The sequence below is a fragment of the Struthio camelus genome, chromosome 1 (assembly GCF_040807025.1).
Source record: "Struthio camelus isolate bStrCam1 chromosome 1, bStrCam1.hap1, whole genome shotgun sequence".
NCBI lineage: Eukaryota > Metazoa > Chordata > Aves > Struthioniformes > Struthionidae > Struthio > Struthio camelus.
In genome coordinates this window covers 25,784,625-25,809,194 of record NC_090942.1, presented here as the reverse complement: position 1 = coordinate 25,809,194, position 24,570 = coordinate 25,784,625, and the positions used below count along the sequence as shown (strand labels likewise).

General features: G+C 38.7%; 1 protein-coding gene across 7 annotated transcripts in view; it reads left to right on the top strand.

Annotated features, from left to right (window-relative positions):
* PTPRZ1 (protein tyrosine phosphatase receptor type Z1) overlaps nucleotides 1-24,570 on the top strand; it is a 142,028-nt gene that overhangs the window by 41,352 nt on the left and 76,106 nt on the right. For all 7 annotated transcript variants that reach the window (XM_009687322.2, XM_009687325.2, XM_009687326.2 and 4 more), the window contains exon 2: nucleotides 8-73. In XM_009687322.2, the coding sequence (XP_009685617.2) occupies nucleotides 8-73 (66 nt within the window). The remainder of the gene's footprint in view (nucleotides 1-7; nucleotides 74-24,570) is intronic.

Sequence of the window (24,570 nt, the reverse complement as noted above, 5' to 3'; positions counted from 1 at the left end):
TTTGCAGATTTGGTGTACGGATACTATAGACAACAACGGAAATTGGTTGAAGAGATTGATTGGTCATATACAGGTAGGCAACATTGTCTTATTGAAGAACTTATTTTATTTTGATGTTGTCATGCTCACTGTTATAACTTCAAGAGCTTGTTATGCATGTATAACACTTTTTATATATCTAAAAAATTGCGCAAGTAGAAATGTTAAGTAGGAAATGGTTTCTGAAAAACTGCAGGAACAAGTATTCCTCTACATACTGCACAGCCGGAGCGACTACTTTTGTTTCTTATATGTATTACTTTTGAAAAGAGCAAGTCCTCATCCATATGGCCTTAACCCTGAGACATGATTTACTTGAGGAAGGCTGAGCCAATACATTGTTAGACATTCTTTTATCATATGAAGATTACTGTTCTGGCAAGTTTGAAAATCAAACAGAAAGGCTGAAACAGGGCACAGCACAGTATATGAACAAGAACATATCCATATATTGCATATGAACCTCTGCACCTTGCTTTTGAAAAGCTGAGCATCCTTTTCACACCAGATCCCACTGTCATTATCAGACTTTTTGACAGGGAGCTTTCTCATTTGCATCAGTGAAAAAGATATACCCTTAAATTCTGCATGAACTTTACTTAATTACAGAATGACTATAGGAAATTCACAATTTGACTCCTAGATTCTTCTGTAAAAGTCAACCCAGTTTCAGTCATATTGAAGAAGTAGTTTTATCTTAAAAAGATAGATATATTTGACCCAGAGTGAATTATGAGTATAGGAAGTGACTTCCTGTGGTTGTGCATAGGTACTGATATTTTTAATAATTCAAGTTCTATTCTAATTCAAATACTGTTTCAAAGGAGGCCAATCTATAGGAAGAAATAAGGACTGTCAGATTTCAACATTTCTTATATTTAGTTCAGAATATATTCCTGAAGTTAAAGAAAGCTATGCTTTTCTTTTTCTTTCTCTCACTCTTTCTCATTTTTGAGACAGTTTTATTTCTTCAAGGTAAAACATTTAACAAGTTTTGATCCTAGGGATAATTGAAACAGGCAAGGCATAAACCCTTCAAAATGAGATTTATAATGATATCTCCCACTTATATGCATTATACTGCAAAATCCAAGTGTAAGATCAATCAATAAAATATTTCCTTTTCAAAATCTATCATTTTTTTAATATTAGAGAAATGCAGGATTACAGATGACGAGAGAGCTATTTATGAGTTTTCTTTAAAGAATCACTGAATGGGTTTTGCCTAGGGTATCACAGAAGGATTGAGCTCTTCCCTGGCCCATGCAGAACACACACCTCCTGTGCAGCTGCTACAACAGCCTCAGGTCACATTTGCTGAGTATTTCTTGTTGCTGGAGCTGTACCACCCAGGTGGAGAGCATTACACCTTGACATGCTGGGGCCACCAAGCATGGCATGACTGCACAGGTTCTGCAAGCCAGAGGATCCAGACCTGTTGCTTCTCTCACTTAATGTGTGAAATACCTTCATTTGGTCACTTCATGTTGCTTGCCCTCTACTGATGTTGGCAAAGCCTTTCTCCCCATCCAGACCTCGATACTCAGTTTCATCTGGGACATGGCGTCTCCAAATGTGAGGGGAGCCTTGCTAGGCAACATGCTCCCTGCCACTATAGCTCCCTGCCACTGGTCCTCCTTCATCACCTGGCCCTGTGCAGGGAGTCTCCTGGGCTGCATCAGTAGAAGCTGAGTGTCCCAAGGACTCATACCACAACTGGCTTTAATCTAAGGAGGACATGGCTTTTCAAAGCTTTTTCTGACGCTGCCTATAAATCAGGTACTCAGTTTCTAGCTCTGACACCTGTGTTGCAGGTCTTATGATATATGTTGTTTTTCTTAAATACCATGTAATTCCTAAATACTATGTATTTATTTCTTTCACAGCACAAAATGATTACATGAATGTTTCAGCTTTCATTTAAAAAATATGCAGTCTTCATGAATGTGGAGTTGCAATTTTAACATGGGTGTATATTAGAGGCACAAAAGTCCAGAAGCTAAGGCATATTTATATTTATCTCAGTTATTTATGTTAATTTATTTATTTTGTATATTTTAATCTTATTATTTTATTCCTGGGGCTCTGCTCAGAACATTTAGAGTACAAGTGCTGGCAATATCAGGTACTTGTATATATAACTGCTATACCTATCTGGGATTTATGATTTTGAGACATCAATCAACATGCACGTTTCTAAGTAGATGACCTTTACTTTTCTCAGTTCATTGTTTCCTCAGATACCAATTATATTCCTCTCTCTTGCATCCTGTTGACTGAAAGACCTGAAACATTACCCTCTGTGTGCCAATGAAGTTTTTTAAGTGGGCCTTGGGGCCCTACAACCATGGAGTTTAGTCAATACATTTCTGTACTAGGATGGTGCTATGAGACTAAAGTAAAACACAACTAGAGAAATAACGTGAATCGTGTAATTTTTGAAGGGAAAATTTCATAATAAAACGATTTGACATAATATTAGTTATATGGCTCTTCATTAAAATCTATTCTTAGTAAAAATCTAATTAATGAAGGTGTAAATATTGCCAGAAACATTCCACAGTACTTCTAAGGGCGCAACTTTCAGCTATAGACAAACCTTGTATTTTCAAGCATAAATGTAGGGTTTTTGTAACCTGACTGATTTACATAAGCACAGCGTTTCAGATGTGGAAAGTGCAAGTACATATTACAGATGCATATAATTCTTTCAGGAGTAAGTGGTTCCTAAAGCTAGCTTATTAGGAAGCTTAAAGTCATTTGACTTTATTCAAACAGCCTTTCAATGTATTTTTGCATTAAAACAGTGATTAAAATGATTTTTGATGACAGTGAATATTTTTAAATGATGTCAAATTTTAAAAACAAATCAAACAATTTTTGCTGCAGAAAAAATAAGTGTACAGAGAAAGTGTATTTCCTCAAATGAGTTACGTAATAATTGATGAGCAAAGATCATTTAGGCATTATTTGGATGCACTACCAAGGCTGGACAATCACATGTTGTTTCAAACTATAAAACCAGCAATATGAGCTTCAATTATTTGTCTCTGTCATATAGTAGAAAGATTATTTTTTATTGATGCTCTGTATATCTGCATAGGTTTTTACCAAAAGGAACGATAAAATGCTCTTTTCCTTTTTTGAACATGGCTAGTTGACTGTTGTTCATGGCACTCCATGTCTCCATCACATATAAAATACCAAATGATATCACAAAGAAGAATTTTTTTCTCAGTGAAATTTCTTTCTGTTAAGGGTCATAATTATTCTTGGGATTGTGTAATTCTGTCATATTTCAGCAAATTTCCCCCCTAATTTAGGGGGGAAAACAGAGCTGGATTCCATTAAAAACAAGAAATTCAACACAGCTTTCCAGGAATTACGAAAGCTGAAGGCTTTCTAAAATTAAATTTACTTTGTAAATGCATGGCATAGCCAGTTCAGTGTTCTTTGTCTCATCATTCAATGGGATTAACTTCAGCTTATGCTGCCACTCATTATGTGATATGATGATACATAACTGCCTCACAGATGCTGGCAACTCTGATCTTGGGCAAAGGGTGATTTTAGTGTAAACCGTTGAGTCTCAGGGTATTCAAAGGACAATATTGGTGCTTGCTTGCAAAAGTGCATCATATTTCCTTTTCCTCTGGGTGGGATCATGAATCACAGAATCAATAGGTTTAGGTTAATTTAGGTTTGAAGGGACCCTTGGAGATCATCTAGATCAACCCCCTGCTCAAAGCACAACTAACTTCAAAACTGAAGCAGTTTGTTCAGGCTATGTATAGCTGAGTTTTGAAAATCTCCAAAGAGGGGGATTCTGCAGTCTGGACAATGTGTTCCACCTTCATTTTGAAGAACTTTTTCCCTGTATCCAACTGAAACTTTCCTTACTGCAACTGGTGATGTTGCCTCTTGCCCTTTCACTGTGCACCTCTCAGAAGAGTCTCTCACTGTCTCCGCTGTAAATCCCTTTTACATAGCAGTAGACTTCAGTCAGCTTCCTCCTTCTCTTCTGCAGGCTCAACACTCAGCTGTCTCTCCTTGTATTGTGCATGTTCCAGCCCCTTAACCATCCTAGTGGCCCTTGATTTATCAATATCTGTCTTATTCTGGGGCGGGGAGGAGGCCAAAACTGGACCTCATATTCCAGATGCAGCCTCACTAGTATGAAGTAGAGGGAAATAGCCACATTCCTTGTCTTGCTGGCTGCACTCTTGCTAAGGCAGCCTAGTATGTCGTTGCCCTTCTGTGCTGCACAGGCACGCTGATAATCTTGAATATCTGGTGTATCTCAGTGGTAAAACTTGGCAGTATGTTGATGCTCATCTTACATGGATACTTTCCACAGTAACGATGGCTAAACATAATGGCTTGCTGTTTTTTGCTCCAATGTTGAGCTCTGAACCTTAAGCTTAAAATTGTTATCGTTCCATGTCTGATTCAACACCCCCTGGAGCTGACTGGCATGGTCCACCTAGTTTATTGACCTTGTTACCATCACTACACTGACAAAACCTTAGTTTTCAATTGAAAGGTTACTTTTACCACCACAAGTGCAGGAAATTTGTGCTGACAGTTTCAAATGTAGACTATAAGCAGATAGTCTGGCTCTGAAATGAAAATAGCCATGTTTTCAATGATATTTAGAAAATGCAATTCTCTTTCTTACCCAAATGAGATTTACTGTTTTAATTTCAGATTTTCTTCTACCATTTTTCAGTACTGAGGTTATTCTACTGCAAATTCACTACGCGTAAAGTTTATGGGAAAGTTGTTGCTTATATCCATAGTCATTTACAGCTGTATTTTGCTTTTTACTCAGCCTAAAGAGTCAGGAAGGATCTGAATTAATTGAACTGTGTCTTAAGAAAACAATTTTGACACTAGCAGCTGATTCTACTTACCCTGTAAGAGGTGTCCAATTTCTATTGCCCTACCATCTGATCCAGGTAAACTGGAAAATTTCAGACTCTCCCCTCATTTTCACTCTCTCCGCCTATTCAGCAGCCATCTGTTGAGAGGATGGACAATAGGTATAGAAGCGTTGCTTTCTGCCCTGTAACTGAAGTGGAGAAGAAGCCGTATTGCAGAGTGTTTGTGTGAGTGTGGACATGGATGCATATGCCTGTCTCCTTGGTCTTGTTATCCCTTTTATGCAAAGAAGCTGTTAACCCTGAATATGATGCTTCAGAATTGCGTGGCTGTGTCAATGTGTTCGTGAGAACCAGGCCCTGGTTCTCATGGGGGACTGCAACCACCCTAACATCTGCTGGAGGAACAGTACAGCAAGGCACAAACAATCCAGGAGGTTCCTGCAGAACCTTGAGGATAACTTTCTGACACAGGTGATGGAGGAGCCAATGAGGAGAGGTGTGCTGCTGGACCTTGTACTAAGAGACAAAGACTGGTTAGAGATGTGAAGGTTAGGGGTAGCCTTGGCCGCAGTGACCATGAGATGGTGGAGTTCAGGATCCTGCGAGGAGGAAGCAGAACAATAAGTAGGAGAACCAGCTTTATGAGAGCTAATTCTGTGATTCTGTGAAAAGGAACATGGAGAAGAGCTAGATGCTGGAGTGCTGGTGTAAGAGAATCTCAGGTTTAGCACAGCCAAGGAATCGTTTCCAAAAGAACATGAAACAATTCCAGGAGGGAATTTAATTCCAAAGGGAGTTAAAGGGTAGAGTCACAGGGTCTGGATCCTATCCTTTACAGGCCAGGGTGGAGTATGATAGAAGATCCAGTTAGTGAGCCAAATCCTGATAGAACTGGCTGTGTGGGAGGGTGGGCAGCACCAGCAGGAGTTTGCTAGAAGCAGAAGCCAGCAGCTGCTGGCTGAACTGACTGTGATTTAATAAACAGTTATACCAGACCAAACTGAAACATCTCCAAGGCAGCCCTGGCCAGAAGCTGATGAAACCTCTTAGCATCATTAGCCAGATAAAACTGTGCTCTGGGGAGATGACACATATCAAATTAAGTTCATATATTTTTCTGCTAGCTAATTTTCATGGCAGTATCGACATAACTTTGTGATAAGATCTGTTTTATCGCCTCATATGAAATAAATCACTTTGTGATTTATAGTCCTAAAATATAATCATGAGTGATGTGCTCTATAAGTTGTGAATAATAAATGAATAATCATAGAATCACAGAATCACAGAATGGTTGAGGTTGGAAGAGACTTCTGGAGATCGTCTAGTCCAACCCCCCTGCTCAAGCAGGGTCACCTACAGCACATTGCACACAATTGTGTCCAGATGGCTTTTGAATATCTCCAAGGAAGGAGACTCCACAGCCTCTCTGGGCAACCTGTTCCAGTGCTCAGTCCCCCTCACAGGAAAGCAGCTTTTCCTCATGTTCAGATGGAACTTCCTGTGTTTCAGTTTCTGCCCGTTGCCTCTTGTCCTGTTGCTGGGCACCACTGGAAAGAGTCTGGCCCCATCCTCTTGACACCCCCCCTTCAGATACTTTATGCACATTAATCAGATTCCCCCCTCAGTCTTCTCTTCTCCAGGCTGAACAGGCCCACCTCTCGCAGCCTTTCTTCATAGGAGAGATGCTCCATATCCCTTCATCATCTTCATGGACCTCCACTGGACTTGCTTCGGGAGTTCCATGTCCCTCTTGTACTGGGGAGCCCAGAACTGGACACAGTACTCCAGGTGAGGCCTCACCAGGGCTGAGGAGAGGGGGAGGACACATCCCTCGACCTGCTGGCAACACTCTTCCCAATGCAGCCCGAGGATACTATTGGCCTTCTTGGCCGCAAGGGCACATTGCTGCCTCATGCTTAACTTGCTGTCCACCAGGACTTCCAGGACTCTGCAGAGCTGCTTTCCAGCGGGTCAGCCCCCAGCCTGTACTGGTGCAGGGGTTTATTCCTCCCCAGGTGCAGGACCCTGCACTTGCCTTTGTTGAATTTCATGAGGTTCCTCTCTGCCCATCTCTCCAGCCTGTCCAGGTCCCTCGGAACGGCAGCATAGCCCTCTAGGGTATCAGCCACTCCTCCCGGTTTTGTATCATCCACAGACTTGCTGAGGGTGAGAACCATATGTTGCAAACAATAAAGAAAAACCTACACTCTTTGGCCCTATGCATTCCTTCTGTAAAAGATACAGCATAAGAAATAAAAATAACATGCGTTCTTTTATTAACCTATATAAAAGTAGCTCTGCAGAGGGTGTCTTTGTTTTTAGTAGACCTTATGCTTCAGAGGCTGTCATACCATTTCTCGCATGATAGCTCATTACATGTGTTTACATCCCCCAGATCACACAGTCACTGATGCTTCCAGTCTTTTGTCACTAAATTTACAGACTCATTAATTAAAAAGCTGATTACATTATTATGGGTTTGGGAAGGCTGATGATTCAGCAGCAGAAATTACAGTGTTATGCATCTGCCCGCACCAGAGACAAGGTGTCCTCAAGTAGGGAGCTACATGCTGGCATTACTGGACATAGAGAAATCCCCTTTCAAGATATCTCAGTGTACTGGATCAACAACATGAAGTATGTTGTTCAAAAAAAAAAAACTAGAAAGCTGTTCAGTATATTTATGTTCAGACCTCTGAATTCATAAAATTTTATGGTTCAGAAGAGTCTATATTAAACATGGGCTGCCTCCCTTCTTTTGAGTCATAGGACAGCTGATCTCTGAGCATTAGTAGTCTGATATCAGCAAAGTACAATTTATTTAGCTTTGATTCAGTCAACGTTTTTTGGGTAAACTGAGTGGAAAACTGAATATATGCAATAGATATGATATGAAATAGATATATTGAATAGATTGTCAATTGGTCCTCATAATCATGGGCTTTTCAAAGTTGGATGCCGGTACATAGTTATGAAGAATGGCATGTTGATGTTCATACTGGGTTCCTAACAGATAAAATCATATCCTTTTTTTATCATTTTACAATTGTCAATAAAGATTTCAGTGGTCTGTTTGCGAGAGTTTACAGCACTTCTAAGGTCTATTCCTTGTCACGTTTTTCCCCTTCATAAACAAAGGAACCTGTTAGATCATGTTCACAAAGAGTACATCATCTCATTTAAACATTGACTAGATTAATCAGATGTGGGAGAGTCTGTTTCTGAGACATAGAGAGTCAAAGCATGAGGTTTTGTGTAAAGTGTGGAATTACTGTTTTGATAAGAAAAAGTCTGACCAAGAGTCAGAAAGATGTAGAGTCTACCCATTAAGTAAATGTGGTTTGAAATTAAAAGCTTTTTTAGGACTACTGTCTTTGGGAATAAACCAAAATAACAGGCAAAAAGCAGACTGGGGATATCTCACAGTGGACTGCAGCCTCTAGTTAAGCATCTTTGCCCTTCAAAAGGATCATAAAACTATCCTCATATATATACCACTGAATGATTTATCATTTACAAGTACGGTCAAACTATGCTACAGTGGGAAGGATATGTACTTGAGGAATGCCTCTGAAATGCATACATGATTACTTTGAGATCATCATCGCCACCATATCAAGTTGATTTATGGATCTGTGAAATTTAGAGCCCAGAAAGTAAGGTCTGCCCCTGCTAATGTTCAAAGAAGGCCTTGTTTTACTCATTTGGTACAATCTGTTTTTTTAGGAGCTATTTTTGAACATTTTTACTCAAAAAGATATTTTACTCTATTTATACTATTTATACTACTATTCTACTGTATTTATAATAGTCTTTTGGGATTTTTTTCTACTGTACTCAAATCCCATTTATTTCATCATGCCCAATTTGCATGAATATGGACCAGCTGAAGTAAGGGCAATAAGCCTGTGTAATCTACTCACAAATTTAACACCCAGTGGTACAAACTGATATCCAAGCCTTGAAAATTCTCGTAAGACAATCATCAACTCATGTATTCCCATAAGATGAAGGAAATCCTTCTAACACGTCACTAACACTGAGAAAAGATCATCTTCCGTGACCATGCCTTTCCCCTGGTTACCTTGAACTAGCGCTCACTGCCTTTCCCCTGGTTACCTTGAACTAGCGCTCACTGAAGCCATTCATGACTTGCTGCAGTACACTAACTCAATAGAAAAACCTTCTAGATCATTTTTCCATGGGTCAACAAGGATTAAAGCAGCTGTACCAAATGCATGTCCAACTCAAGAGAGAGGCAACCGTGGAGCATGAGGAAAAGAACATGAAGAGTAAGAGGAAGGATCCTGAGGAGGAGGCTGGAGGAGTCTGGTCTCCCCCTTTGGCAGCAGAAAGTTCCCAGGTAGGCTTAGATGCCCATAAGTGGAGTGCAAGCAGAGGGAGGAATGTGTGCTTAGGATTTTTCAGTGTGCCGGACTTAGAGTTAAGTAGAGAGTAGGAGGAACAGTGGCTGAGTGGGATGGAGTGGGTTTTGATAACAGACACTGAACAAGGTAATAGACACATTCAAGTTTCATGAACTTGGAAGGAGCATAGATTTGTTTTCCAAAGCTGTCCATTTGGAACATTTCACTCTGAGACATAATAGTTCAATTTCTAAATTTTGAATGCTAAGTTTCTGCGGATTACTATAAATGAACTTTAAAATTCCATTTCCATTTTGGAACGATGTATTTTGGAATTTAATTTTCAAACATTATAATGTGATTTTTTTTCCATGAAAGGAACTCATCAGCAGTTATGTTTTGGATGAATCAGCATTTACTGAAAAAACTAAATCACTGAAAAATCCTCACCTTTCTAAAATTACTTTGTAGAAATGGCACTTTCATTTCCACCGGTCTGCCCTGTTATGTATGAAGAATGTCACCTTCTTGTTTCAGAGGCAAAAATAAGCCACTGCTTCTGTTAAACTGTACGTTCAGAACCAGCACAATTTGTAGCTGGGATGACTGGGCTCTGTGCTCCCTTGTGAAGTGTTAGCACAACTGTTTCATTCCCACCTCTTCACTGTTACATAGGCTGTGAGGCTGTTCAAGTATCAGCAATAGGTAGTTTGATCTGCAGGCTTCCTGTAAGTGGTAATTCATGACAAAGCAGAATAAATTAGCAAGGGCCATAAATCACTTTTATTTGTACACAGAATACTTTCTGTCAGGAGTCTCTGAGGGATGATGGGGTGTTTATTTATATACAATCAGTTTATGTGCAATATCATGACTTGCACTGGCACATTAGCAAACTTCTAAGAAACCTGAATTACTCAGGAGAATTATACAGCTTGTTTACAATGCGAAGATCCACTCTAAGAAGTTTTCGTGAGAAAGGCTGCGCTCTGTTTCTCTTCTTTTCGTTCTGCCCTGAAGAAATAGTGGGGCATAACTAAAAATTGCGTATATCCCAAAGGAAGTATGTGATTGCAAATTAAGGCTCTGTGGCCTTATACTCATACCTGAATTTCACAGCTTCGCTTCCCTTTGCCCTGTTTTACCATTTTGGCTTGTATCCCATTCAAAGTGATCCTTTCGTATGGAGTCCAGCTGAAAGCTATTAAAGTCTGAAACTGTTCTTCTGCTGGGCACCGGCTGTGGCCATGTGCATCCCCAGAATTTATCGGCCACCCTGTTCCCTCCGTCATTTGGTTGCCAGAATTGCAGAAGTTCAGTTCTCAGCCAATCACCTGGTCTAGCTGTGAAAGGTGTATAAAGTCCTTTCTGCTAATAAGGCAGATCATATTTAGCTAGTTCCTGCTGTTCTTTTAACAGTTGCGTTTCCAACAAACTCCATATCCTTCCTGTGCTGGCCTCTTTCTGCTCTCTTACAGGAGCTTTCTTTATGAGAAATTAAACTATGGCTTGATCTGATATTGCCTGGCACTAATCCTATTTTAGGAGCCACAGAAACAATTGACTGTCTTCTTCCATCCTTTATTATAGATTCTGCATGTCAGATCTAAGCTGTTTTCCCTCTGAATGTGGTATTTCTCTGCTAGTGGCTTCTGTGTCAGTGAGCTTTATCCGATGAAAACTGTGTTAACCAGAGACATTTTTAAAAGAGAGTTAAGCAAATGAAGATATTAAAAAAGGAAAAGCAAAGAGAGAGACAGTGTATTAAATGCTGGAAAAGAGAAAGAAGAATCCTTAAGATGTAAGGGCTTAAAAAATTTTTCAGACGTCAGATGTTTCCCAGCTATGCCAGGAGTCAGTTCAGGGCATGGGCGGATGGTCATAGACTGACAATTATTTTTGCTAAGTTAATGGTAAAAACCAAGCACACAACCAAAAGCCTGCCTTGACTTACCCTATTTGGTCACCTGAAAAGGAAAAATTGAAAAAGAAAACCCTATTGCTGGAGTATTTTGGAACATATGGGCCAGCAGTTCATAATTTCTCTGGTACTATTTCAGAGTACAGTGGATTTTCTGTCTGCTTTTACATGCTTTGACCAGTTTGTGTATATAAAATATGGTCTTTTTTTTTCCAGCTGTATTTTTTCTGTCATTTTTCATGAAGGCAAATACCTATGGCTGGAGTGCTGTTTAGTGAAAAATTATAAGCACAAAGATTTTTTTTTTTAATTCAGAAATATCTTTATGAATGCTAACTTTATGGTAGGGTCTGTGGTATGTGTGAATAGTGCCTTGAAATACCGAGTAACGTCATCGCTAAATAGGAGCATTAGCTCATTACTTCTTTAGTCTATATTTTAGCTGCTTTCAGAATACCCAGGACAGATTAAAGGAGACGAGCACATAGCATTTATTGGGGAAGGAGCACATACTTAAATAATGCAACCATACATTTTATTCAGCTACAAATACCTACTTTTAATGGAACAACAGTATCTTACCGTAACTGATCTTTACCAACACATTTCAAACACCAAGGAGGGAACTGTACACCTGTCAGTCGTAATGTGACCATACCATGCGCATCTGTTCAAATAAATAGCAATATTCCTCCTCCTCAGCGTAAAAGGAACAGGTGATAATCTGCTGCAGTGTCTTGATGACTTATCTGAAGTTCCCATTGAAATTATTCATTATATCTAAAGAGGCTATGGAAAATATGCTAAGAAGAGCTTTCCAGGAGGACTCTCTTGTCTTCTCACTCCATCCCTTTCTCTAAATCAATCTTCTTACCCTTTCCATTCAACAGTTTTTGTCAAATTGTCTTATTGTCTGTTTCCTTTCTGCATTATCAAATTCATCTTTTTCCCCCAGATCAAATGATTGTTTAGTGTTTTGTTGCCTGCTTCTCCCCAGCATTCATTAATGGATGCATGAAACAATTGCCACTTTGCTACTTTATCTCCTGTGTTTTCAGGAGAAACTCTTTCTGCTCCCAAGAAACTAATGGAGAAAGAGCCAGCTGAGTGTTTTCTTGACTATCGTGCACTCGGTCTCTCCCTGCTGCTTTTTCCTAAATGTCACGGACGCTCTCCAGCATTGTTACCATGGTGCATTCTGCTGGAATGTTTGCAGAAGTTCACTAAAGCCAACAAATCAACTGCACGTTTATAGGAACATATTAAGATGGAAGCCGTTTACCTGCTGTATCACAGGTAAATAGAACATAACGAAAGATGCATATTGGCGCACATTTTATGTAGAGTTGACCCCAATTTGGTGACATCTGAAAGCCATCCGTCAATTCAGAATAGTCTGTTTCTTTGTCCCTCCCTTTGTGAGTGTGTTGGTATATATACAGATGTGTTACATGATACATATATAAACCTATTGGTGAACTTGTCAACTCAACTGATCAATCAATAAATACAAATGGTGAAGAACAATGAAATGCACACTATGCCTTTACTACCTTCTTTAAGAAGACGTTACCTATTTCTTCATAACTGATTATTCAATCTGAAACATTATCTTTAACAAAAACGTCTTTCTTTGATATCCTTTCCTCATGTGAAAGTCAATACAAATTAAGTCTCTCTTGCATCCAGCCACAGGAAAGCACTTTTTTTTAACTCAGGTTTATAGATAACTATCTGTACATACATTTGCAGCTGAAATAGTAAAGTCCTTTTAAAAGTGCCAATAGATTTTAAAGCTCACTTGAAAATCCTATGTAAATGAGTTGTACAGTTTTCCCTTCAAAATTTAATTCAGTTCATAAACAAATTTCAAACATAAACATGAATAAATTCCTTATGTTCCAAATATTAAACTACCAGTAAATTCTGTTCCAGTCACTTATTTCAAGGTAAGTTGGTTATGTTTTGCATCAACAAAAAGTTAGGTAGACTGGAAATACCTTGTGACAGATTCAGTGATCCTACAGAGAAGAGCCTTGAATTACTTTGGTCTGTTTCTTGGACAAATGTTTCACAGAAACAAAATGTTGTTCTCCCCATTGCGCAACTTTAGCCCCTGTGAAGGAAATCAGTAGGATTTTTCACTGAAGGCACCTTAACTGCCTGTCATTGAACAGTTCAGGTTTATCTTATTAGGACTAGAAGTGGACTCCCCAAGTCCAGCATTGGGCTCTTGTAGGCAATCATGTCTTCTAACTCCTGGATGAAATTCACTAACTCTGTTTTAAAAGTAGTTGGGAGTTTTTACTTCACAGCTCCACTGGAAGGCTATCTCAGCCATCTCTAATAATCTCTTGACATCTCACTAATCTCTTGACATTTAAACCTTATCCCGATTTCCAGACTAGCTGCATTTGTGGGTTGTTTAGGTCACCTGGTTCCTTTGATAAAATCAGTTTGTTTGTTTTTTTAGAGAGTTCTTTTCCGCTGCCAATATTTGAAATTTCCTCTCGTGGTTTGTTTTTTAAATTAAATAAGAACCAAGGTATTTTAGCTTTTTCTTATCCTATTTTGATCATTTTACTAGCTTTTTTCTGCTCATCCATGTTTCAACTTAAATTCCTTTGTCTTTAACATGGATGACCAGAATTTTATGCACTTATCCCAGATGAGCTACCCTGAAACTTTATACAAAGACATGAATACTTTCCTGTCTTTATCAGGAGTTGTCTGATTAGAGCTTCAGAACATATTTGCCTTTCCTGCACTCTGTCATTTTACCGTCCTCTGAAGCTGGCTGGCGTGGTTGGATTCTGTGTTTTCCTGTGAAGAGATGAATGCTGATTAGTAAAAAAGACATATGTTAGTAGTCTCTAAGATTTTATAAATTGTGTTGTTGAATTTCACCCCATTTTTACTCTTTCAGTTCTCAAGGTCACCTGCTTTTTTTCATATGTTATCCTGGACCTTCTTTGTAATGTCATATTTTCACAGCTTTAGGTCATCAGTAATTTTAATTAGCAACACTGGGGAACTCAAGAGTACCCCACACACATATAGCCTAGTCTCTTCCATTTAACACTACTTACTGTTTTCTCCTTTTCCAATATTTACTAAACGAATTAAAACTTTGATTTGTTAGGTACTGTGGTAGCAATTTTGGATATTTACTGATCTATTCAGCACAATTTCTAGTTTTTCAAAAACTTCTGTAGTTATTCTTTGTTGTTGTTGTTGTTGTTGTTTTTACTTTCTTTTTCCAAGGTAGAAGAACCTGGATACCTAAACAGCTGACTATATGCCTTGCTGTAACTCCATTGACTTTATGAACATGAATCAATACAGGGAAGTTATCTCATAAATTGCTCAGTATCCTACACAAACTATTTCATACGTTCAAAGTTGATTTCCTATTCAAGCAATAGTAACTGGCAATGATTTTATAGTCTTCAGATAAATTCTTGTGTGAAATTAAATACCTAGTTAGCAGCTCTATTGGTAGCGTTCTATCACACACAAGTAAATACCATTTATATTTATTTCAATATAAATAATATTTTCATTATATGTGAAATCACTAAATTTTACAACTGCAACTAACTACTTTCATTCAGATTTCAAAATTTCCTCTAACAGTCTGAGCTAAAGCCAACTGAAGTCAGTGGAAAAATATCCCTTGACTTAGTTGAACTTTGAGTCAGTCCTGCCTTATGGTTACAACCAATTTATATTTCATTAGCAATGGAATAAGTTAATGAAAAAAATTTAAATATATGGATTTTAACAGTCATGGAATAGGTAGCTGAAGTGCTCAGAAATGCATTGTTAACATTCATTCTTCTATCAATGTGCAAAAATTATGAAATAATTGGAAAAAATACCATGGCAAAACTGGGGAAGTTGTGGGTATTAGGTAAAAAGTCATTGCAGCAATTAGCTATCCCTGTGCAGACCCTTCATTAGTTGACATTAAAATAAAAATTACAAGCATATTATCTTGATTCTACAAAGCTGATCATCAGTGAAAATTGATGTTGACATTTAATTGACCTGCGACTTCATATTTAATATTTCACTAAGATGAATGGGGCAGTTCACACTTTGAAAAGCTGTTGTTTCAGTCTGTCATAGTACCAGATCCAAATTAATCCAAACAAGGAACTTTTTCTGCACAACCAGGAAAGGCAGACATGTTTACACAGTTCACAGTTACGTAAAAATATAAAATAATTCAGTAGAACCTATCAAGATATATGCAACAAGCCTCTTCCTGGATGAAGTATTGTTCAGTATCTGATATCTTGGGTGACAGGATAGGGAGAGGATTTACAAATTCATGGAGGACACCAAGCTAGAAGTTGCAGGAATTTTGGAGGATAGAATCGAAATTAAGAATGAGCTTGATGAATTGGAGAAATAGTGTGAAATCAATCAAATATTATAACTGTCAATACAGTTATAATAACAAGTACAGAATACTCCAATTGGGAAAGAAAACCAAGCAATGGATGCAAAATGGGAGCTGTCTGGTTAGGCGCCTATATGGCAGTTAGCTATAATTGAGTCTGAATTACTGATATGCTACTGTTGCAAAAAAAAAAGACAATTCCATTCCGGGCTGAATTAACAGGAGTGTTGTATGTAAGACGTGGGAGGCAATTAATCTGCTCTACTAGTCATTAGAAAGGTCTCAGCTGTACTTTTATATTCATCCTTGGGCCACACTCTTGAAGACAAGATGGTGCCAAATTGAGAGAGCGTCCAGAGAAGAAGCAGGTAAGAATCTAAGCAAGTCTGAACTCCTTGGAAAAACTGAAGGAACTCAATTTGTTTAGAAAAAAGAGTTAGGATAATAGTCTTCAATTATTTAAATGTTGTTATAAAGGAGACAGTGATCAATTGTTCTCCATTCCACTGAGGTGACAAGGACAAATCAGCTTAATTTGCAAAAGAGAAGATTTAGGTGCAATAATAGGGAATATTAACAAAGAAAATAGCTAAACCCAGGACCACGTTACTTAGTAAAGACTGTGGAGTCCCTTTCCCTGAAGTTCTTTTTAAAAATAGAGAAGATAAGCATTTGTGAAAGATAGTCTAATTATACTTGATCTTGTGATGAAGGAAAAAGCACAGACACAGCCTTACACATCTACCTGTGTAATCCCCTTTCAAACAGTGCCTAGTATATGTGGTCTATAGACCCAGACTTTCAGTTCTTTACTATTCTGTCAATCATCAACCATTTAGCTAAGACAGTTATTTTCTATACTAGATTTTCTGCCCGGGTTGAAGTCTGAGATTCTGACAGGAAGGCGTGTAGGTAGTATTCCAGAGAAAAATATATTCTTTATAAGGAAACTCAAAAAAAAATGCATAACTTTTTTGAAAAATGTTGAGTCTTTTCTCTGAAAGCCTGAATACGTCCTCATTTTGGAGCTGGAACCTGGAAGGTTGAGGGAGCTTTTATTTTATCAATTCTCCTTCTGTCTAGGGCAAGTGCCTCCTGGGCAAGCTCTTGTCACAAAGTCACCACATAAACAAAATATGTGTTGAGTTAATATAATGTTATCCAAGTTATTTAAACTAATATGATTTACTTTGAATGGAAGAAAAGGAGGGCAATGTTAAATCTGAGGGGGCAGAAGCTTCTGTGTAAGGGTAGTAACTTCTTAAGCCACACAAACTTATTTCCAGTGCTTGGCTGATTTACACCTACAACTAAGATTTGACAAGGCAAATTTCTTGTGACTCCACACTCACAATTCAGTGTGGCTTTTCCAATCCTTTATTTCTCCAAAGTTTTCGGATCCCATACTCTATTCAGATCCTGTTGCACATTTTGAAACTCAAACTCATTTGCCTTGCATGGGCATTAAAAAGCTTTTTGCTCTTCTTTGGACACTTATTACAGACAATTTGAGATTAAATTGATTTCATTTCTTCTCTCTTGAACTACTGCAAGACTGCAGTAATACTAGCTCATTACCTCTGTCTGAGGCAAAAGCTTTCTACAGTAGAGAAATGAAAGTGTGAGCACTTTCTTCCTCATGCTACTGAGAACTTCCAACAGGCTGGATTTTCAGTAACTGAAACTTACTGACTTTCTTGTCAGAGCAGCTCTAGGGTCTTATATTCTGAATTTGTATTACTTTTAGCTTCCTCTGTATTTATGGGCACAGTGTGGACCGGTGCTGCCAGTCATTTCATCGTGCCTTCCACTGGCTTTGCATAGCAATGCACCCAAGCTGTATCACCTGTTCGGCCAACTGACAAGTACTAGTAGACTCTTTGTATTTGTCCTAGCATCCATGATTTATATGAATGTGAGAGCATGAGAAATCAGCTTTGCGAGCCTGCCATCTCAGAACACCTCTACAGCTTCCTTCAAGCCACATAGCACATTGGTGCTAGCACACTCGTCCTTGGTGAATCAGTTTCCTCCGTGCTTTTTTTGCTCTCTGTCTAGCTGATGAGTTCCTTATACCATTCCCAGAGGTGACTGCACCATGGCGTATGATGAATCTGTGTCCCTGGGTGTGTAATATTAGGCTTCTTTTGTGTGTCTTAATGATACTGCATAGTGGAGCCAGAATGCATGCCCGAAGATCGAACAGTTACAAACAAAATCAATCCAGCAACAGCAGATGTAGAAAAAACAGTTATAATCTTCTTTTTTTAGATGTTTGCACCTGCATATCCTCATCACCCTTTTGTATATGTTCTTTTAAAACACAAACCACCTTCTGTTTACTGAGCAGCCCAGAGCGATCACATAATTGTGTGTTTTGTGCATGCTTTTGTAATAAACTGGCATGTTATAGCAGTACATTTAAGTGGATGCTCTTTTAACCAAAGATATAATGATACACCCATTTAGGACCAGATCCTGGATAGCAGTCCTTTGAGATTACAAGGAGCTGAAGGCACTGCAGTTTACAGGCTTATGCACTTGGCTGATTTACAGACAGAGCTGCAGTCAGGAAAAAAATGTTTCCATCAATTCCCAGATATCCTTCTTCTTCCTTCTGACGTCTTTCTATAACCATAAAGTGGCTAAACTCATCGGAAGTCACAGGCTTTTGCTTGGAAGCAGAGCACATAAATGTTGGTGTATATGAGGAGCAGGGCTGACTGTATCTGCATAAAGGCATCATGTCTGTCAGGCTCAAATATCGCTTATTTTTTATAATTTTCAGAGGAAGCATCCACTGCTATTTTTTAGTTGAATTGAAATAAAAAAACATAGTCAAACTATTTTTCCATGAAAATATCCATTTGAAAGATTTTCAGTTTTCTTTTTACATATCTGCACGCTCCATCTTACATACCAAGCTCCAAAGTCTCAGGCTCATACATGAACTGTAACTATATCCTGCAGCTCCTTTCTTCTTCCTGCAGTGTGGTTTAATTTAACTGCAAATTATCACAGCTCACTGGAATTGAGGTTCCAGATGCAGCTTCCCTGCCTCTCAAATTAGATTATCTCTGAATAAATAGCAAAAAGCAGTCCTAGAAGCAGAGACTGGGCTCCAGGCTGTTTCCTCTCCCTCCTACCTCTCCACTGAATGCTATAAGCACTAGGTGAAAGTCTGTTCTTCTTGTTGCCTTGTGACCTGAGGTCTCTTGCTAGCTAGGAGCCACAGCAGCTCATCCTTTTCAGAAAGTCTCATTTACTGATTAGGCCTTTTCCTATTATCTTGATATAATTGCTTCAGGAAGAATAAAACCAAGAACTCAAGTCACTGCTTCCTCACAGTGCTCTAACCCACTTTTGCAGAAAGGGAGCCCTATGCCCTTGATGAACCTCATCCCATCACCGTTAGGGGAGAACCAGCTGAATTGAACAGATTGGACTACCTTCTGAAAAGCATCTCCATTCAACATAGTCAGTGAAGAGAGCAAGGCACTTAGCTTATAAACACTGGATCTCCCCCTGCAAGTCTTCTCACCTTCAGCTCTGTAGCATATTTCACCAGTTATGTTAGATGTATTGAATTAACCCTGTGCACTCTCACAGAGAGGTACCTAAAACATCAGTGCATTTCCCCTCTCAGTTTCCTCTTTTTTTTTTTTTTTGAGTGAAACTACAACATATGGATGCTCAGGAGAAAAATATTCTGTAAAAAATAAGCAGTGTGATTGTCAAGCCTCAAAGGCTGGCAAATACTGGTCCCTCAGACACAGTTATCTAATTTTCTTGAAAATAACTGACCAGATTTCAAGGTGGCAGCAAGCATCCTTTAAAGTCTATGCAGGGCAGCAAAACTGCAATTGAAAAGCCAAAATCTTTAGCAGAAATGCAGCTTATGTGGATATAATGTTTCCAAAGGTTGTTGGTAAATCCACTTCAGGTTTTTCATAAAACAGCTTCAATTAAGGTTGTTTTACATTCCACAGCTCATGGAGCAGGCAGTGCAAGGAGTAATTAATAAAATATTAATGCTGTCGTCCCACAGGACATATTGTTTATACCATCATAGATGCAGATTACATCTTAGATCAATGGAGCAATTTAAAAAAACTCTTTCAGAAGCAGCAGTTGGAGTATGATTACAGTTGTCCACAGTAGTTAAATCATACAGCAAATTAGGAAATATGTGTCAGGACCCATTATTCTAATGGGGGCCTTGTAGGATTTTTAAACAATGTAAGTAGATGCCAGGCTTGCAGAGTGATGACCCTCTTTGAAACAATACCCCCAGCAGAGAGGAGAGACCAGAATACTGTCGACTTGTGCATAGCTGTCAAGTTAATGCTTCACAGGAATCCACAACACTAATCGCCTTTCTTGAGCACCAAGTTCTTCCTTCCGTTGGCTCCCTCACAAGGTATCCCTTAAGCGCTCATTAGACCATCAGAGCTGAAAATTTGTAAATTTGTTTTCTATGTCAGCTACCACCATTTCAGTCATGGCCAGATACAGAAAAGACAGCACTGTACTGCTGATGCCACTTTGTTTCCTGCAGTTTTTGTCAAGAAACATTTTGTTTTCAAAACCCATCAAAATAAAGTAGCATCTTACATATTTATGCCTCATCAAATACCCAGAGTGTTCAAGCTGAGAACTATAAAACAGTATAAGGCAGGGGATGGAAACTCTCTGTCCTGAATGACCATTTAACTAGAACATCTGGAGACACACAACTGCCAAATTTTTAGCAATTGTCATCAACATTAACAAGAGAACCATTATGGTACGTGTAGTTGCAATATTTATTTTATGCAACTAATGGTTTGCCCTAATATCAAATTAAATGATGAACCAAATTAAAAGCGGGATCGTGCCTTATATCTTCAATGGACTCTGTTATAGAACAGGGACTTGTCATACCTAATGTGAAGGGATGAGTTTATGCAGAAACACAGCTGCAGTCAAGTCAAATGATACAGGAGTGCAGTGTGCAAGGGCAAAGAGTAAAGCTTCTTTACTTCCTCCTCTGGCTACAGAAAGTCTGGATCTGCAAGCTCCGGGTTGTTGGAACAGTGACCAAATGTTCTGATGAAATGCGTTTTAGTTGAATTCTACTCAGCTAAGCAGTGAGACACTCAGCTCACTCATTCTACTCAGCTAAGGAGGAGACAACTGTCAACAAAATCCCTTCTTGATAGGAGGCTGAGTGTTAGTGTCATGAGTGCTTCGCAGAGTCCCTCAGTATGTCATTTTGGTGGGATGGCGCAGCAGCACAGGGGCTGGCAAGGAGAGTGCTCTTCAGGCTCTACTTACTGACCATTCCCAGTGTGGCCATGGAATATAGTGGCTGTGGAGCAGCCACTTACTGCCACTTACTGCCATGCCCAATGTGCCAATGGAATACAGTTTTCCAGCCAGTGAAGCAGCCTGCACAGCGCATCCTCAGGTTTTGTAGATCCCTAATTGATGGCTATGCAGAAGACTTGTAATGCCCCAAAAGCTCTACATGCTGGTGTGGCATATGCAGCTCTGGTGAAGAGGTTTTCGCTCTGACTTAGCTTCTCAAGACCATGTTATTCTTTCCTTACAAGGTCCAGGATAGAGGGGAAAGATGATGTTGACTGATCCACTTGCTTTTTCCCTGCTCATCCCCATTAGGAGGAGTAAGATTTTCAGGCAAAAGACAGATCTTTACTAAACTAGGGAAGGAAGGAAATGCAAGAACCAAGTAAGCTGAGAGATGATAGGAGTGAGGGGAGTCCTACTGCTCCATACAAGTCTGCATGGCAAGTCTCCACAGAGTAAGAGCTTCAAGGACGACCACCAGTCAAGGAATTATTTATCAGAACTGTGGTGTGCGAGGACATTAGTTAAGGTAAAGAAGCAATGTAGCTCATTTTTCAGCTGATCTCCACAAATCACAATTCACAGCTTTAAGCAACTGACAGGCAGTATTTTCTATGAAGCCCCAAACACCTTTATTTTGCAGAAACGGTTCCATGGAAACTCCACAGACTGAATCTTCTAGATTTAATGTTTTCCCATAAGGGAACAGGCTGCATTGGAAACATGAGATTCTGGGTTTTATTCCAAGATAGAGGTGATTCTGATGGAGGGGAAGATTGTTGCTGCCTACAACCAACAGGAATTATTTAAAAAACAGTTCACAATTACATTTGCAATAAGGTGTCTCTGCATTCTCTCAGCAACTTTTATTTACATAGTGCTTTTACCTTGCTGTTCCACCCCTGAACTCCCACCTTTTTCTAATCTGTTATTCCATTATCTTAGAATTGATGCAGAAGAATCATAATTCACTTACAGGGTTTTTTGATCAGCTCCTTCAGATTGAAATCTTTGTGTAAATGTTATGCAAGTCATTCATGAATGAGACTAATCTTTCATATCTTCAAAATTATACTAAGAGATATAGATTTAGTATTTGGGCTGCAGAATAAGCTTCCGTATGTCCATGCTCATCTGAGCATCTCCAATGCAGCCTTGTACCTCCTCTTTAACCATCACAACCTTTTGCCAGACTTTCCATCCCAATTGCAATCAAGAACTACATTAGTCATCCACACCTACTCTGGTTAGGGAGAAGTCATACATAGGTCCTCAAAGAATAGGAAAACTGGAATAATTATGACTGTAACAAATATTGTGGTGTACGGTGCATATGAGTGAGGACAAGCGATATTATTCTAGAAAAAAAACCTTTAAAACGGTAGGTGATTGGTTTAGAATTTGCATAACTTGGGTGAAGTTTTATTCTCGGTTTTCCTGAATATTATTTCTTCACCTGAAATCTGGGTTCCGTGTTTGAGAATATAGAAATTAGACATCGTCTTTTGATGCAAACTTCAATCAATAGTCATACAATTGCATCAGAAATCTCTTGATGCATGTGTAGCTATTTGGAGCTAAATGCCATGTAGCAAACACTAGCCATAGCATTTGAGTAACAAACACAAAGCCATTAGTAATTTTTCATATTTAATTATTGATAGCACTTAAATGTTTTAATTACTTTAATAATAATTAACTTTTAATTAGCCTCAGAAATATGCTCTATTTATATAAACAGTTTAATGATGTATGAAGTGTTTTATAGCTACTGATAGTTCTATGACCAGTGTGGATTTGTTTGTGGGACTAGGACCTAGGTCAAGTAACAAAAAGACTGGAGAAATACTACAGAAGAGTTAGACTGTGATTTAGGTCTTGCGTGCCTGAGGAAGCTATATAATTTAAGATGCAAATCTGAAATGTGTAGATACTTTGCATTAACTTGCTATGTAGACTTCAAAAGTGCACAGAGGGTTTAGCATATCCCATTCTGAAGGCATTGCTGACTGAGGGCCAAATCGTAAAGGGAATGAATGAGATCTTGCCTGAAGTTCACAATTAAAGAGCATGAGGGGGGAGTTATTTGCTTCAGAATGATAAGCAGGAAGATGTCTATGTTACCCTGTTTGTTCTGATCCCTGCCCTGTCCCTGCTGAATGCTACAAAATCAACCTTCCAATTCCTTATCTTCTTCTGGGCTCACCGTATCACAGTGCTGTTGACGGGATGGGTGAAGAGGATTCGTTCCCCTTCCATCTTAAATAATCTGTAGCCTAGTACTTCAGGCCTTCTCATGGGAAATGGAATTGGCTGAGGAAGGAGTTTAATGCATGCTCCCCCAGTTTAACTGCCTGATACTGCTAGGATATTGTATTTTAATAGTGGGAGTCCACATCCCATGTTCTTGAATGTAAACATGTGGCTTTGCTTTCATCGCAGTGCTGTTGGCCACATAATCCCAGGGTCACTTGGAGCATGCCAGCTAGAGAGATGCTTTGGGAGGTTGCGGAAAAGGATGAATAGTTTGTGAATTCAAAATAGGTTTTGATGATCACTCAGTTTAATCAAACTGACAGCACCTCAGGGGCACAGGCAGTGGTAAAAATTAGCTAGTTAGGAAACTTTTGGTAAAAATCTGGGAACCTAGAAACTCTAATTTGGATTGATCTTAACATGGATTGATCTCTTGAGCTTGATTAACTACATTTCAGTAAGTGGCACATTAGACATGTTTCTGTTTTGGGGGACGTTTTGCCCTAATGGCCTGTGGGACCCTTTTTGATAGCTGATAGTTTAGTGCACAAAATAGTGGATATCATCATTTTAGTTATAGCTGTCAAATTCCTAGCAGTCTGAAGAGAGAAAATTCTTGTCAGAAAATTTTTACTCTGGGGTAATTCATTCCTTATAAGTGTATTGTTCAAGATAACATAAACTTTTAAGATTGTTTAGAATAACTTTTTTTTTTCTTTAGCATAAAATTGATACTTGCCATCAAGACGAGAAAGGAAAGAAGAGGAAGTAGTAGATAAAATTTCAGAGGATGAAACTTAATCTTCATCTCTTTATGTAGAAGCCCTTCACAAATCTAGAACTGCTGGGATTCTTGGGTACTAAAGGCACCTGTGTGCATCCAATCTCTTCTTAGCACTCTTTGATTTCCCTTATATGAATGGTAGCATAAGCTAACACTATGACAGAAAGAAAGTGCTCCTCCACACTGGGGACAGGTTTGATGGCTAGGCGATGTTAATGCATGACAAATATCATGTCTTTCTCTTGCTTCTACTATCACAGGTTCCTGCTTAAAATAATAAACACACCTTTAATTTGTCCAACTCTGTTATAGCACACTAGACCTGTTCCTCCTCAAATGGCTTAGTGAAAAGAATTAAAGAAAATAATTAAAAATATATTTGCAGAATATATTTTTCAACTTGTAGAAATGAAAGGAAAAAAATTTTTTCTTCATAGAGGAAACAAATCTTCATAGAAATTGATTGTTCTGTGTATTAGCTATAGATTAGCTGTAGATGGAAAGAAAAATACAGTTGCCAAGCCATTAAAGAGATCAGTGAATTTAAAGTAGTGCTAATA